The sequence below is a fragment of the Malus sylvestris genome, chromosome 15, assembly GCF_916048215.2.
Source record: "Malus sylvestris chromosome 15, drMalSylv7.2, whole genome shotgun sequence".
In the NCBI taxonomy this organism is placed as follows: domain Eukaryota; kingdom Viridiplantae; phylum Streptophyta; class Magnoliopsida; order Rosales; family Rosaceae; genus Malus; species Malus sylvestris.
Window position 1 is genome coordinate 39,663,499 of NC_062274.1, and position 17,726 is coordinate 39,681,224.

Sequence of the window (17,726 nt, forward strand, 5' to 3'; positions counted from 1 at the left end):
CACCAATCACAATAATAACATAATTAATAATAACAAGGAAAAAGTAAATATTAACTTACTATACTTTCCTTTTTCTTTTTAACCATGACCATGTATCAATGGTAGTCTCTGAAAATTATAGGAAGATCTAACCGTTAGATCTGACCCAAATTTAGTATGGCATGGATAAGAAGGTAATGAACAACTTGAATGAAGAAAGTGTTTGCATCTGAGGTCAGAAGGTTGAAGTTTAAAAGCCGTTAACATGGTTGCCAGTTTTTCTGTGAATTTCGGGTCTATAGTAGTATTTCTAATATCTTTAATGAATTAGCCGTTGGATCTATTTAGAATTTTGATATATTATGGAAGAGAGGATAAGGAATAACTTATATGAAGGAAAACTTTATGTTTGAGCATAGGAAGTCAGAGTTTCAAAGCTTGTAACATGACTATTGGTTTTTTTGTTTTTTTTTTTTTTTTTTTTTTCAAATTTAAAGTATGTACCCATTTTGCTTCTGCAAAGAATGATATGCAGTCATATAACAAGATATAGATTTGCTTTAAGAAAATTAGTCATATAGAGATATAAGGATAAAACGAGAAGATTTTCTTATCTGTGAGATTCCAGCCAATAAAGGTGGGAGGTAGGTAGTGCTTCGTCGGATTTATGGAGTTGTGCTTTCCACTAACATGTGAGTTTCTCGTGTTGATAACGTGTTGTGAAATTGGAGATATGTGTGTAGTAGAATAAAGTAAGTAAGACAAAATATTTACGAGGTTTGGCAAGTGTGCCTACATCTTCAGGACAGCAATAGTACCTTCTTTCATTATCTGAAATAATAGGAGTATAATGATAACTTCACTATTTTCTCTCTTCTCCCTAGCCTTATCGCTTACTGATACATTTCTCTTCTTTCTTTCTTTTCTCTTCTCTCTCTCTTCTCTCTCTCATCTCCCTTTCTTCTTCTCTTCCTCATTTTCTTCTTTTGTTGTTAGTGGCCTTGGCCTTCATTATATAGGCAAATGAATAGGTAAATGACAACATTACTTACACATGCATGATATAATTGCTTGCATAGATATTATGTCATCCACTTAAACCAAATAATGGACATCCATAGTTACAACATATCTAAGATTATTAGTTTATCAAGTATTTAAATTATCACAGCTCTACTGTGCTTCCTTTCAGTATGAATGATTGTACAACTTCCAAAAAGGAATATGTCAAAACAGAAATTGAAAATATGTAGTTAAATATTAAGACTTTCATAGTAAGAGTGCAAGACTAAAACATTGAGTATTTTAGATTCATAAAGTGGAATTACTATGGTATTTTTTTCCACTTTTCTAAGGGTCTTGTGTTCTGAATTGGAAAATGCTGAGTAAAAACAGTACAAATAAAAACTTTGATAAATTAATTGCTAGTCTTGAATGGCCTGTAGACCTTGAGATTGTGAATCACACCAGTAACTGAGCCAGCTGCAGCAGATAGGGCAATTATAAGGACACAAAGACTTAGAGTTTGGAGGCACATCCATCTTGTGCTCCACATTGGTATCTTCTTTTGAGCAATATACATCTCCACAGGGAAGTAAACTGTGAGTGGCCAAAATCCTAAGGCCCCAAGAAATCCAACAATGTCGTTAAAGAACGGAAAGATCATGGAGATCACGGTGGTTAGAATAACAAAAATTGTCCTCCAAACCAATCTGAAGAGGTTAAGGGTGTAGTAACTGAAGCCTGGGATCTGGATTTTGATGTCTTTCGTGACGAATTGGCTGTTTGGGAAATTTTTTGTAGTTGTTTTTTCGACCAATGCGAAAATGGGTTGGGCAAAAACTTGATATGCACCAACAAGGTGGATCACAATGGCGGCGTTGGCTATGTCGATAAGCCAAAATGGGTTAGAGAAGCCTTTGTCAGTGAGAAGGTTTCCAGGGGCTAAGTCTCCAAAAGCAGCGTAGCCCATGCAGCCACATAGAATGTAGAAAATGGATGTCACTGTCAAGCTAAGTCGGGTGGCCTTCTTCATTGTCTTGGTTTCAGATGGTGGAGATTTAACTGTGTCCTGTAGCATTTTATATGGTTGGATTAAGTGCTCGAATCACCACGAAAAGTATAACATTGTTAAATTTAATTTGAAGAAGATATAAACCTGAATTTCAATGAGGATGATTGAGTAAGAGTAGGCAAAAGCTATGTTACCAAGTGCTTGGAAGGCCCTCCACATCTTTTGGGCAGGAGTCACAATCCCAAGGCTTATTCCAGTCCTACTTCCATTGATTTTTTCATTTTCTGGTATTAACACACACACAAAAAAAAAAAAAAAAAAAAAGCTTGAATTAAATTTACCAGAACCTTTTCAATCCTAAAAACCAAGTTCAAATTGAGGCATCATTCTCGTCATCTGGTCGCCTAGATTTTTTATTTTTTTTATCTTTTTTCAAGTGGCCTAGGAATTATGGTAACTCAACTTTGAATTTGATATTAAGGGTAAAGAATTAATGAAGATCACTATAATGTATTGATCTCAACTTTTGATATCAAATATAACCGTGAGTGATCATATATTCTCTAGCCATCGAGACATAGAATAACAATTCTCCACTCAAAATAGTAGTAATATATGTAACTATTTTTACCAGCAACTTTAGCAATTCCAAGGGCAAGTCCAATTCCTGAGTAAGTGAAGGACATGACTGCAGCAACAACGGAGAGCCAGGACAACTTATCAAAGTTTGGAATTTGAGACAATATAATTTCTGAGGTTCCAAAAGCTATCATATAGGGATTGTAGTTGATATGACATGGATCTTTTCCACCACTATTGTGGAAGCAATTAGACCTCTTTATTGCCCTATTTAATCAACACAACAAACCAATAAATAAAAAATCATTAGCCAAAAAGATTTTTATAAAATACCTTACATAATGCAATTCTTAATTCAGTTTAACTACTCAAGACTTACATCATGCTTATAGATGCTGCTACAGTATAGCCAATAGTAATTCCAAAAAGGTTCAATTGCTGAACAAATCCACATATTTTGACCAGAAATTCACCTGAGAAATTCAAATTAACAGAAAAAAAGATTAGCTATTGACCTTTGGAAAAAAGGAAAGGAAAAAAAAAATCATTTGTTTGTATGTCCAAAAGATCAAAGTATGAGGCATAATTCACCAAGGTTGGATCGAACGGCATCGGAGTAACTATAGTTTCTCTTTCCAGTGACGGGATCACGATAGCAAGAAGCCAGAAGAGTTGAAGTGTAGTAAGTGATGAAGGAGAAGATGGCCATCGCAGCAGGACCAGCAATCCATCCAAGCTGAGCTATGGCCCAAGCCAATGACAGAACTCCAGACCCAATTATAGCAGTAATTATGTGTGAACTTGCAGTCCAAACAGTTCCTTGTCCCACAACCAACACACATGAAAAAAAAAATGACGAACAATTCAACATGCTTAGCAGTCTCAAGGAGAGAAAGTATAATTTACCGGTTCGTTTGGGACGGCCATCGTCATCAATGTACTTGGAGCCTCCTTGCACATTGAGTGAGACATCAAAAACTGGGTTGTAATGGAGCTGCAGCTGGTTCCTTGTGGCAGTGTTTTCACTCATCTTTTTTCATTACATTAGAGAAAGAGACCAACTCATTAATTAGGGTTTTGCTTAAAATGCAAGTCAAAACGATTCTCTAGCGTTCTTCTATATATTCAAATAATCTCAATTTTCCAATGCAATCTATGAAAACTATTCTTTGGTGTTCTCACATAAACACAAATGATTTAATATTTGATAAAATTGATACTAACCAATATGCTATTTGTTGACTACATTAATGTATTCTATTTAAAAAGAAATTTAATTACCAAAAAAAATAAACTTTTGGTAATGACTCTCTGTTGGCACATCATGTTAATAAGATGATAACTTATCAATCTATTTATGTTAAAATACGAAAATCTATGCATTTTGACTTTTAACGATATTATAAAACACGAGTCACTAACACTGTGTGATGACTCAACGTTCGCACTAAAAATTCCTCTACTTTAACCATTCAAAAGAAGCCTTTAGTAACTGTATCCAATAAATTTAATTTACTGCTCATATCAACAATTTTATGATTAAGAGAATTCACTCATGTGCCGAAGTTCCTCCGTTCGACTCCCATTTCCTATTATCACTTATAACAGGAAAAAATAAGGGGTCTTGTATCACAATATATGAGATTTTGATCCTCTCATTGCTTAGTGCCAACTCATTTTTAATCCCAAGCTTTGAAAATCTATACTAAACTTTGATTAGTAGCTCACCAAATTACTCTCACTACTCTCCTTCTCAACACTAATAGGGTAATTTCTAATTAACTACTTGTACACAATTTTTTTCACTAAAAGTAATCAAAGATTCGCACATCAAGAGTCAACATATCGTATAAATATTGCAAATTTAAGACCAAAAAGGAGAAAGCAAAGATCATCACAATACTCATGAATATGCACACAGATGTAACATATAGTGTTTCCAAATTACAAATCATAAGTTATGTGTTCACCAAAAAGAAAAAATAATCACAAATCATAAGTTATATTCACATATAAACAATCGGAGACAAGTATTGACGGATTTAAAAGGTAAGAGTATATCAACACAAAGCATTCTAAAAAGACTAGCTTACAGAGAGACAGAAAATTTCTAATAATATTAAAAGCATTAAACAAAATGTTTCGAAGTCCCTTACCGCATTCCACCCTTCTTCCTCCTCTCGGGAAATTTCCTTTGTGTGTTGAGATTGAAACTACACACAGAAACTCTTATCAGTATAAATAGAGGCATGAGTATTAGTTTGTCGTTTTGGTCCACTGGCTATTCAGTTAACTTTCCATGTATAGTAGAAATCCTATCCTTAAAAATTAACATTTTAGTCTCTTTATTCGACACCTTTGAATATAATATTCTTACCTGTAAGGCTTCCGAAAGGGAATACGGTTGTTGTACAATTCACATAATTTACATAATTCCCATAAACATGGAAAACATATATCCAATATTTATATCAAATGTTTCTTCTGAGTGATCGCGGTTGGCGTCCAGAACCAATGAACTTGGAGTCTATAATTAATCAGTGTCCTGAAAATGGAATCGCAATTGAGATGGACCAAATAGGTTGAATGATTGACTGTACGAGAGTGTCAGTACTAAATATTATTAGTAGAAAGGTTGAGCGAATAATTGCGCAAAAACTAATATTGACTTATTTTTTTTAGAAAAAAAAAAATATTGACTTTTATTTTTATTCTTCTTAGTACTACGCTAATTTCAATCAGTCAGTTAGTATTATGTTTTAATGATATTCTTTTGAAAAATCTTTGGTTTGAATCTCGTAAATAAAAGTTTCTATACTAATTTATTTCTCTGCCTTTAATATAAATATATCATTGTAATAAAAAATAAAAAACTATTTCTTTTACTTTCATATTTGTTAAACCAAGTACTCTTTTTGTTCAACCAATTGCCATATTACATAAAGATCATTTATTATGCAGTAATATCTCGATTTCCCTTTATTCTAATGAAACGTATTGCTACCACTTAGTATTACGGTGTAGTAGTATTATTCTTTACTTGTAAGTGAGAAGTCTTGGGTTGGATTATCGCTCAAGGCGAATTTGAACCACATTAATGCTAACCCATTAGGAGGTTTAGCCCACTCCTCACCCCTTTAGTGTAGATAATATCCTTTGTTCAAAAACAAAATCAAACGTATTGCTTGTATATTTTGTCTTTTAAAAACCAAAAGGTTTTATCACAAACGCTCTCTTATATTTTCCAAGTCATTAGTTTCGTTTTTTATATTTAAAAATCATCAATTTGGTCCTTCATCTATAAAACCACTCATTATTTCTACCCATTCCATTAGGTTACATCAAAAACTTTGTTAGTGTACTTAGTGATGCTATATGTATATGTACAATATTTTTTGGAGCATACTTATGTGACTTTGTTATCTTATTTCTCTATATTTACTTTCTTAGATTTCATTAACGGTAGCGTTTTATTTTTGTTTTATTGTAGATATGATTAAGCAAAGTCTAAAATTGAAGGTTAAAAGAGCAAAAACACAAATTGGACTTGGATGGCTGGGTACGGCATGCATTAACATTGGAGCTAGACGTTTTGGAGCTCATTAAAGTGTGAAATATGTGCATTAATATGGAGGATAGAGGTCTAAATCAATGATGATTTAAAAATAAGGGTTGGAAGACAAGGAATGTTGCAAGAAGAAGGAATCCTAGTTGAAGTTGAAGTCTACAAAAAGGATAAGGCAGCTGATATGTATGTTATCTTGTCATATCTGCAGCTGAAAAGAAGAGTCCTAATCATCCTAAAGTATTAGACATAATATATATATATATATATATATATATATATATATATATATATATATATATATATATATATATATCATGTGCCACATAGGCAAATGCCATGTTAACAATAACTTTAGAATTAAGTAATATTTGGAATACTTTGTATAAATACTCTTTCCCTCTTTCATTTGTAGTCGGTTAGTTTGTTATAAATAAAATATTATCTAACTATGAAATACAATAGAGTTCTTTCTTCTCGTACAAGATTGTTCTTGATATTCATCTTCCTTACATTCATAGTTTATGCAGTTCATACAAGATAGTAAAGATGGTATCGAGAGCCAACTATGCTTGTGCGTTGATTCTTGGATGGGTTTTCCACTGCTCCATTCAGTGAAGTTTTCTTGATCTGTCATCTTCGATTTTTAGATTCTTGTTTCTACAATTTTAGGGTTTGTTCTTCGGATTATAATTCTCCTTTTTGTGAATTGTGACTCTATAAAACTTGAGAATTCATTAGATATATTGACTATCAAGTTGAATGATGACAATTTTATCAAGTGGAATTTCCAATTTTGTTATGTTCTTCATGGTTATGATCGTTTGATCACTTTACTGGTGAATTTGTGTGCCCACCAAAGTATGTTCTTTCTCCTACATTAGGGGTTACTACTGAAGTTACCTCTGCATATAAAACATGGGTTAAGACTAATATGGCTCTCTTGATTCTTCTTATTGCAACTCTAAGCAATGATGTTATAAAGTATGTTGTGGGTTGTATGACTTCTCATGAAGCTTCGACTGCCTTGCAAGATCGTTATATTTCTGTCTTTAATGCTAGTGTCAATTATCTGAAGGCTGAATTGCATACTATACAGAAAGGGAGTGATAATGTTGATTAGTATTTGTTGCGATTAAAGACCATTAAAGATAAATAGCTTGCTGCAGGTGAAAGATTACAGATAATGACTTGGTTATTGCAGCATTAACTGGTCTTCCAGCAGATAATGTTGACTAGCATGTCTGATATGTATGTCAATGGACCACTTCCAACATCTTCTGCTGGTGCTTCTAATTTTCAGCATGTCTCTAATGCATCAAGTGCTTCTAATGGTTTTCTTGCTCATGAAGCTTCTAATTCAACATCTAGGTTAACTAGTTCTCAATCTTTTCAACAATTTCCTGCTAATTATAATGTTAATGGCTTTCTTGGATTTGGAAATCAATTTGGTAATCAAGGGAACGTGTATTTTGGTAATAATGGCTATCCATCATCTGGTAGCAATCATGGTCATCACTCTAGTAATAACTTTGGTGGCAATGGTTATAGAGGAAAAGGAAATGGTGGTTACAAGTCCAAGTTCAATGGAAATAGGTCTGGTTCTTGGTTTGGTAACACCACAAATAGGCCAAATGTGATTCCAGAATGCCATATGTGTTTATGAAAGGGTCAAACTATTGTCACCTGTTTGTATCACACTGACAATACTCAAGTTTCTCAGGAATGTCAAATATGAAGTATACAAGAATACATAGTTATTGACTGTAGACACAGGGGAAATTATACTTATCAAGGAACACCTCATCCTCCTACTCTAAGCGCTAATTATGCTTTTCAAGACTATTCTCATCAGTTCCAATATCTTGGTTCTCAATCTTCTCTACAAATGTTTGACAATTCTTGATATCAAGGTGCAATTTTCAATTCTCAACAATGTTCTCTTGGTTTTCCAGCTTCTATGAATCAAGGCCAATCCTCTCTTATTTTTCTGATAATCAAGCACATATCATGCAATCTTCTATAACTGCTTTGACTGCCCAACCTGCAACTAATGATGGTTCATGGATAGTTAACACGGGAGCCTCACATCACATGAGTCATGATAACTATCTTGAATTCAGTAGTTCCATACGAAGAAGAAACAAATTGTTGTTGGCAATGGGGAAGGTTTGATTGTTAAACATGTTGGAACTACATTGTTACCTAGTTCCTCTAATACAATATGTCTTTGCAATGTTTTGCATGTTCCTACGCTTACAGTGAATTTACTATCAGTGAAATAGTTGTGTAAGGACAATTATAGCTGGTTTATTTATGATGATATTGAGTTCTATGTGCAGGACAAGACAACAAGGAAGATATTTTACCACAGAAAGCGTAACAACAAAAAGCTGTTTAGGATTCCTGTGCATGTGTTTCCAACGGTGCTAAATCAAAGATTGTTTCTTCTTCTGCATTCTTAGGCAAGGCTGTGAAGTCTTCACTGTGGCATCACAAGTTGGGGCATCCATCAAATGAGGTTTTGGATAAAATGCTTAGGAATTCTGATATTTCTGTTGGTTCTAATGATCATGCACAAGTTTGTTCTCATTGTTTTACTGGGAAAAATAGCAGATTACCTTTTACAAATAAGCCAAACAAGGTAAAAATTTCATTTCATAAAGTCCATAGTGATGTTTGAGGTCCTTCACCAGTTGTGTTTATTGAAGGTTTCAGATATTATGTATCATTTGTAGATGAAGCTACCAGATTTGTATGCCTCTTTCCATTAATGAATAAATCAGAGGTTTTTGGTGCATTTGTGAAGTTGTTTGCTTATGTTGAGACTCAATTCATACTAAAAATAAAGTGTTACAATCTAATGGTGTGGAAAATTTATGAGCAATGGTTTTTAGGATTATCTAGCTACTAAGGGTATATTACATTTCACCTTACACTCCACAACATAATGGTCTTGTGGAAAGGAAACATAGACATCTAGTGGAGACTAGTATTACCTTATTGACTAATGGTCATGTGCCACATAGGTTTTAGCACCATGCAATTCCACATGCAGTGTTCCTGATCAATCGAATGCCTAGTAGAGTCTTTGATATGATGTCTCCATTTAAAAAGTTGTTTAATAAACAACCAGAGATAGCTTCTTTAAAGATCTTTGGTTTTTCCATTTACCCTTATCTTAGGCCATATAATACTCATAAACATCAACCCAGATATACTCAATGTGTATTTTTAGGGTACTCTCTTGGTTACAAAGGTGCTATGTGCTATAATATTATGACAAGAAAGCTGTTAGTCTCTAGACATGTCATTCATGATGAGAGTTGCTTTCCCTTTGCTCTTATTCAATCAAATGTCAGATCATTAACTCTAGACCTTGTTCAATCTTCCAGTACCATGTCAAGACCTGTTATCTTTCAGTTGAATAATTTTTTTCATGAGACAAGATGCATCATACTCCCATAGTCAGTCTCAGGGTGACTATGCATCCACAGATTAGCTTCAATACTTTGCAATCTTCTTCAGCAGTTGATACTTATTCTGATTCATAGAGTATACATGCACTTGCACTAGATTCTCATCTTCAATCTCCCAGCTCTATTGCTACTTCTTCCATTCTTCCTACAATGTTGTCTGTTCATTCTTCTCAGCAGTTAGAAGATATGCTATCTCCAATACTTCCTTCAGTGTACACTGTCACAGATTTACCTGTTCTTCCTCAGGGGTGTTCAAACAAGACTTAAAACTGATGCAATAACTATAAGAGATTATACTGCACTGATTGTTGTTTTTCCTGAAGTCAAGTCTCTTATCTCTCTTTAAGATGCTTCATTCTCTGGAGGTTTTACATTCATTGCAGATATCACTGATTCTGCAGAACCCTCAACCTTTAAAATAGCTTCTCAAATACCTCAGTGGTAGGAGGCTATGGAAGAAGAGTTTGATGCACTTCAACACAAGGTACATGGACCTTAGTACCTTCTCCATTTGATAACAACATTATTAGTTGTAAGTGGGAGTACAAACTTAAAAGACATCTTGATGGCACTATTTCTAGACATAAAGCTATATTTGTGGCCCAAGGTTTTAGTAAAGAGAATGGGTTAGATTATACCGACACCTTTAGGCCAGTAGTTAGTCACACTACTGTGAGACTGACTTTGGCTTTGGCTACAACACACAAGTGGTCACTTAGACAACTTGATGTGAAAAACGTTTTTTTTACATAGAGAGTTACATGATGAAGTTTATATGAAGCAACCTCTTGGTTTTGTTGATTCTAAGTTTCCTTCACATGTTTGCAAGCTAGTAAAGTCCCTTTATGGTCTTAAACAAGCCCCAAGGGCTTAGGATGCCAAGTTTACAAGTTATCTGGCAGTGATTGGGTTTCAAGCTTCTCTTTTAGACTCTAATTTATTTGTGAAACAAGTTGGTTCCAATGCTATTATATTACCACTCTATGTAGATGATAAAATACGTACATGATCAAGTTCTATCTTGATTTAATATGTTGTCAATGATTTGGGTGAAGTCTTTGATTTAAAGGACGTGGGACAACTTACCTTTTTTTTTTGGGTTTGCGAATGAACTACAAGTTTAATGGAGATATCTTTGTGCATCAAGAAAATATATTTATGATTTACTCCACAAAGCAGACATGGATACAAGTAAACCTTATGCAACATTTTGTAAACCAAATACTTCTGTGTTTCTTGTTGAGGGTGAACTTTTATCAGAACCAACACAATACAAGAATCTTGTTGGTACCTTGCAGTATCTCATTTTCACCAGGCCAGATATAGGCATTCGCAGTTAATAATGTACCTCAGTTCATGAATGCTCTCCCACTGATATACATTTTGGTTTGGTTAAACGTATTCTCCAATACTTATATGGGACAATAAAGTGTGGTTTAACATTTACTGCTGGTAATTGGATTAATATTAAAGGCTATAGTGATTCATATTGGGCAGCAGATGTTAACACTCACAAATCTATTACAGGCTATGTTGGCTGGATTAATATTAAAAGTTATAGTGATTCAAATTGGGCAGCAGATGTTAACACTCACAAATCTATTACAGGCTATGTTGTCTATCTTGGTGATAATCCGATTTCCTAGCAATCCAAGAAACAGGGTTCCGTTTCTCGGAGTTCAATTGAAGCCGAGTATAAACTCTTGCACATGCTGCTGCAGACATAGCTTGGATCAGAATTATGTTGAAAGATTTTTTTGTTGTTCTTTGATGCGAAAATTAACTTAACACACAAATTAAACCCTCTTGTTGTCAATTGTAGTATAAATGCAAGTAGAAATCGTTCTAAACCGGGGATTAGGAGGGCTTGCTAAAACCTCTAAACTGACTTAAAAACATATAAACAAAGTTAAAAACACTAAACTAGACTCAAAAGAACTTAAAACAAACTCAAAGGACTCAAAACAAGCTAAAAACGCTCAAATCTGCCTAAAAACATAAACTGGGCAGATTTGGACTCTAACACACTTTTGGGACACCTAAAAACACAAATCAAAACAGATTTTGACTAATAAAACACTTTAAAGTAAAGGGGGTTTTGGTTTTGACGAATTTGAAAACAAAACAAGTAAATTAAAGAACTAATGAAATCTGCACGAATTTGAGTAAATTGAATGGATGGAAGGCTAGCTAGGAGGTTCTTCTCCACACATGACATACTTGCACATAAACCAATTTTCAGTTGTTCTTTCGATCAATCATGAAACTCAACACCCCAGGTTAATTAAGTCCGCTTAAATTAACCTTCAAGTTCTCCTTAAGTTATTGAATTGGATGGGAACGCGCATACAACAATTCAAGCATTCTTCAAAAGTTCTTTACGTGAACAGCACAATAAAGATACAATCAAAGATCATTAAGCATTATGAAAACTATAAGTATTGACAAGGCATTCGTTACTATGATGAGCATGAAACTCCTGCCAAGAATTTATTTAACATGATCATTTATAAGCGACCTCCACTACTTGTGAATATAAGTTTGTAACTATTAGGTGAAACTCCCTTATACTCTAGCATCATATTCATGCATGCAAACTAAGTGTGCACTCTTAATAAACATACACGAATAAGTTATCAATCAAGTAGTTAAACAAATTGAATTCACAACTTATGAAATCACAACTGAAGGTAATCAAATCATATTGCAAGCATGAACATGGTTTCGAATTTCCCCCTAGCTAAGCGGGGTTTAGTTCCTCATACTTACAAAGCAAAGATAAAAAAATTTAGACATTGAAAACAAAAGAAAGAAAACACCTAAAAACGCTCCAACAATCCAACTTGAATGGCAAACACGTCCAAGGGTCCTCCTTCTTCTCTTTGTTGAAGCACAAGGTGTGGTTTGATGGATGAGTTGTAAATTATGGTGGTGGATGGATATAGGTGAGTTATGGTGAAGGGTGGATGGGTGGATTCTATTCTCTTTGGTTTTTTTCCCCCCTGTTATGGTGAAGGGTGGATGTATTTATAGGCTAGGGAGAGGACCACCATCTAATTAATGTGGTAGTGATGAGTGTTGTGGTAATGAGTGGATGTAATGGGTGTAGTGGATGAGTGTTTGTGGTAATGAGTGGATGTAATAGGTGTAGTTTTGGTAATGAGTGGATGTAATGGGTGTAGTGGATGGATGTTTGGTAATGAGTGGATGTAATGGGTGTAGTGGATGAGTGTTTGGTAATGAGTGGATGTAATTGGTGTAGTGGATGAGTGTTTTGAAGGATTATTTTGTGAAAACATGTTCATTTGAATAACATCTATAGCATGCATTTAACAATTAAAAGGCGGAATCATGCTTGCATGCATTCAAAAACAAAACATTACCCATGAAATTCAAAGCCTAGTAGATTGGTGAACCAAGAATCAACTCAAAACAAAGTGAGTTGAGATTTATACCTTTGTAGATTCCTCTTTGCATAAGCAAAGGCTAATCACCCAAAGAGAGGGCCTTCATTCCTTGCATCTAAAATCTATGGATTTGGATGGATGAAAAGGTTTCTCCAAGTTCCCAAAATTGAGAACCTCTAAGTCTCCACACCAAGGAGAGATTGGAGAAGGAATGAGTGACCTTGGAGTAGTGGGATTGCTAGATCCACCCTCCAAGGGGGCCGGCCTCCTAGAGAGAAAAGGAGAGACAAGTTCTCACCAATTTTCTCTAAAAGAAACCCATAATGAATTTTAGGCTATAAAGTTCTTTATATAGTCACTTCTTTTAAATGACCTAAAGAACCAAAAACCCTATTTCAACACACATGGCCGGCCACATAAGGAATTTGGGCTTTTGGGCCTTTGTGAATCTTTATTCGTTAAATTGTCATACAACTTAAGTCAATGGGCTTGACGTTCGAAGCCCATTGGGCCTTAAGGTCCAAAACTATCCCGAGGTCTTTAACGAACTTATTTGTTTGATTAATTAACATATTAATTAATCCTTGCCATAAATAATTAAACCATTTAATTATTCTTACTCATCTCCATTGTTTCTTCAATCTCCACCTTACACAGTGTACGATCCATTAGGTTCCTTTTAGCGAGGCAGTGGGCGATTAGAACTCTTTCAAATCGATTGTGAATTGAAACTTACTTTCATTTCTCCCTTTAGTGATTATACACGTTTAGGGCTTCCACAAACCATGAGTGACACCTAGCAGCATATCATGGTTACCGAAGCTAATCAGAAGAGGTAGAGAACCTATTCAGTTTAGGATTACAAATGCAATACGGTCTTTCTCTAATACAATACTCTTGATCACATTGTTTGGTTTGATAGTTTATTTATTCATGTCTACTATCCAATGTGATTCGTGTGCTTATATGATTACCTTAAATGTGATTTGGAACGACTTCCTAAATCTCATTCATACTCTGGCCAGAGGTTCTAAATCATATCATAGAGTATTCTCCCTCAAACGGTTTGAAGGTTAGAGATCCCTTGTTGCGCATTCACTTGCCTCCATAGCTAAGTGGCTTAACCCCAACGATGCTGTGGAACCCGCGGATGGGGTGACTTTGACATAATCAAAGATCAAGGACTTAACCACAAGACAAACGTGATGCCTCAGGTCAAATGACTACTTTGCATTATCCCAACCATGAGTTCTCATGTGACATGAATATGAGAACTCTTCGTTGATCGTGTTCAGTGAACTCATTCTCTATTGAGCACCTACGTACTTGTCTTGATGTCACACACACCAATGACCCGAGACTAGTCACTCTCCCTGAGAGAAGACACAACACGTACTGATCTTTACGGATTGTCAATGCCCAATTGGCAATCCTATGATCAGGAACGTTTAGGATGTGTCTACGAAAGAATGGTCTCATGAATCTAACTTCTTTAGATCGCATTCTCCCAATCACATATTCCTTGGACTTATCGTTTAAGCATATAACATTTATATGAGACGGCTCAAACAATAATCTTTGCCCTTGATATTAAACTAGATTAGTTTAACATGTGAAATGTCCGTAAAGTATCATCATATGATTGGTTTTAGGGCACATTTCCAACAATCTCCCACTTGCACTAGAGCCAATCAGCTTATTCATCAGTGATGATACCTCTTATGTAGTCATTTCATAAATGGCTGAATAGTAGGCCTAGACAATGGATATCTATATGTTATCCATAGAAGCAACCTTGAGAATAACGACGTCACCATTATACATGATTCTCAATCATGTGGTTCAGTCTCTCATTTGAGTTCGGACCTTGATGAGACCTTGATTCCCTGGCTTGAGCTATCGCGCCATTAGTGTCATAGTGTCAGTACACTAGATACACTTTCTGGTTGGAACCGAATAGAGAGTTCATAAATGAACTTTCCCATCCAAACAACATTGTTGTAAGCTTCTATATGGCAATATATTTTGCATTCATAATGGAACACACTAAAGTCATTACTTTAATGTTTCCATCCAAATATTTTTTTAGTCATAATAAAGAGATATCTGTTTATCTCTTCATTCATAATGAAGAAACATCCAATGATGGATTAGATTCATAATCTAATATATTTACGCTTCCTTTACGTTACTCTAATTCTTCCTCATTCTTTGAGGAATCTATCCTTTAGTATTTCTTAAATACTTAAGGACTCACTTGACAGTTGCCATAGTTCTGATCCTGGGCTTGCACTGATATCGTCTTGTACCGTTCTAGGTACAACTCATATCAATGTTTTTCATACAATATGAAATACATAAATCACCTTTATGCGTATGCATAAAGGATTCTATTTATGCATTATTTCTTTGGGAGTCAAAGAGTACGTTCTCTTTGAAAAGAGCAACTTCTTAGTCTCACTAGAGCTGTCCTTCTAATTGAAGTTTATCATCATATGAGAAACTTCCTAGCATCTATTGTCTATTATTAGGGATTGATATAATCCAATTATATCATGAAATATATCATTATAGATTTCCATCCCATGTATATAGATTATATCTCCCATATACATTCTATCTTCATATAATGTTTCAAAGTCATAACTTTAAAGAAGAAGTATTTTTTTTTTCATTTCCAAAATTAATATATCATATATATTTAAATTTTAGGAACATGATTAACTCCCACTAATCTTTTGTAAACCTAGTAAACAAAAGATTCATTTACATCTTTATGAGAAATCAAACGATTTGATCCTTTTCTCATAAGATGCTCATAGCTCCCACTAGCTTGCTAAGATTCATGATGGTTGGATCTCTACAACTTATATGTCTTGTGATTCATAGTTTTAGACATATATATTATCAAGACTATCTTAATAATGGTTTCGGAAACCCATATAATGTCCAAACATTGAATCACCATTTAGTTGTAGCTAGCTATCTTCGAATTAATTGAAAACAAGACTACGTCAAAGATGCTTTCTTCAAAATCAACTATTCTCTTTGATTGCAGTCACCTTAAGCTACCAATTAGCTATGGGGGTTTCATTATTTCGGGTCAAATGGTACTTTACCATTTCCTTGAGTATATATCGTATATACACTCAATGTAGTCATAAGGATTTTCATTTTTATTTCTTTCGAATTAAGAGGTGCAACTCTATGACATAGTCATAAAGTTCAAACCATTCAACTGAGACGGTTTATAAATCCTTCTCGACTACCTTGGAGCTCGTGGTATAGGAACTAGGTTGTTATATTTGTTGATTATCATCTTGTCTCTCAAAGAACCCATTCTTTGAGTTCTATCTCTCGTTCATTTGCTCTTAGGCAAATCACATTGCAGGATTACAATGAACTACCCAATAAAACAACATTTGTTAATTGGTTTATAGAAGCGATATCCAAAAGTTAATTTAAGGATATCCCACAAGATTGTTATCAAACAAATATTGCTTATTAGCTCACAACCCCAAATCTTAACATGCTTGAGATTTGTCTTTCTTTCCAACTACATCTTATGGAGTCATGAAAATTTTGGAAGATCTTCTAATTGACAATCATATTGTTTTAGAAGTATATATCCTATATATGGGTAATAGATAACATCTAACGAACTAAATCTTATTCGAGTTCGTTCTTCTCCTTAATGGAGAAGATTATTATCTTATGATGCTTCTTTCCTTGATATCTTTCAAGGAGACTCATCTAAAGTGTTTCTTTTCCTTGGATCAAATCTAAGGAGGTAAATACTTTAGACGTCTTACTCATCAACTTACATTTCTTGAATTCTTTGAAACCTTTTGCAAAGTATTCGGATTTGTGTTTATTCAAAATAAACTATAGTCCAACCGAGAGTGATCTTCGGTGAATGTCATATAACATGAGTAGTATTATGTTGTGGACAAGTGCCACTAACATCTAAGTGAATTAACCTCAACAACTTTGTGATTCTTTCTTCTTTCCAAAAGAATAAAGATTCGAACATTTCGCCTCTATACAATTTTAACAAGAAGGTATTGGATCCGGATCTAACGATCCAAAGCATCCATCTATGACCAACTCGTAATTTATGTTTTAGAGGTATCACAACTTTAGTTGGGATTAGTCACTACCTTGCAACCTTTTGGGTTTTAAGCATCATTATATTCTAAACAGTTAACACCACCATATTATCTCTACTATAGAGACAATCAATTAGATTACCATGATCCAATCATTGATTAATAAAGAACAACGTTTTGTCAAACAAAACATTCATCCATCTCTACTATAGTGACGGAATTAAATTCCTTAAAATTGGAATGTAAAGACAATCTTTGGTTTTTCCAATTTCTTTGGTAGTTCTTATGAGGAAGTAAGTACTATCTGCTTTCGCAGAGATCTATATTTTATTCACGTTCCGAATGTGAAGCACCTTTTTCTTCTCTCATATATCTTCTACTTCTTATTAGTCACACTTTTACAACGATTGTAAAACATAGTTACTAATACGGAATCAAGCATTCAAGTAGAAGAACCAACTGTTTTGAACTATTCAAGAACAATTTACAACACCTTCGAAATGTGTGTTCTTGACACTTGCAAGACATTTGTTGCAAATACCCCTTCCAATGTCCATCCTTTCATAAAGAAAGTTTGTTCCCTTGGAGTTAATT

At 34.4% G+C, this 17,726-nt stretch overlaps 1 protein-coding gene and 1 long non-coding RNA gene across 2 annotated transcripts; one reads left to right on the forward strand and one right to left on the reverse strand.

The window, feature by feature from the left end:
- Positions 1–1,396: 1,396 nt before the first annotated feature.
- Positions 1,397–3,602, reverse strand: LOC126602563 (amino acid permease 3-like). The gene is made up of 6 exons (XM_050269464.1): positions 3,479–3,602; positions 3,164–3,391; positions 2,952–3,045; positions 2,625–2,839; positions 2,138–2,277; positions 1,397–2,050 (listed from the first exon to the last, which is right to left on the reverse strand). The coding sequence occupies exons 1-6, from the start codon at positions 3,600–3,602 to the stop codon at positions 1,397–1,399; spliced, it is 1,455 nt and encodes a 484-aa protein (XP_050125421.1).
- Positions 3,603–6,578: 2,976 nt separating this feature from the next.
- On the forward strand, positions 6,579–8,935 carry LOC126602565 (uncharacterized). Its single transcript, XR_007616153.1, has 2 exons — positions 6,579–8,306; positions 8,480–8,935. It is a non-coding gene; the product is annotated as an uncharacterized LOC126602565 (long non-coding RNA).
- Positions 8,936–17,726: the final 8,791 nt, after the last annotated feature.

Bases quoted from the DNA above. Each gene is read 5' to 3' on its own strand.
- LOC126602563 (XM_050269464.1), bottom strand. From the start codon at position 3,602: ATGAGTGAAAACACTGCCACAAGGAACCAGCTGCAGCTCCATTACAAC. The intron at 3,046-3,163 runs GTGAATTATGCC...TGAATTTCTCAG, and splicing joins TGCCGTTCGATCCAACCTTG to GTGAATTTCTGGTCAAAATA. The intron at 2,840-2,951 runs GTAAGTCTTGAG...TTGATTAAATAG, and splicing joins GCAGCATCTATAAGCATGAT to GGCAATAAAGAGGTCTAATT.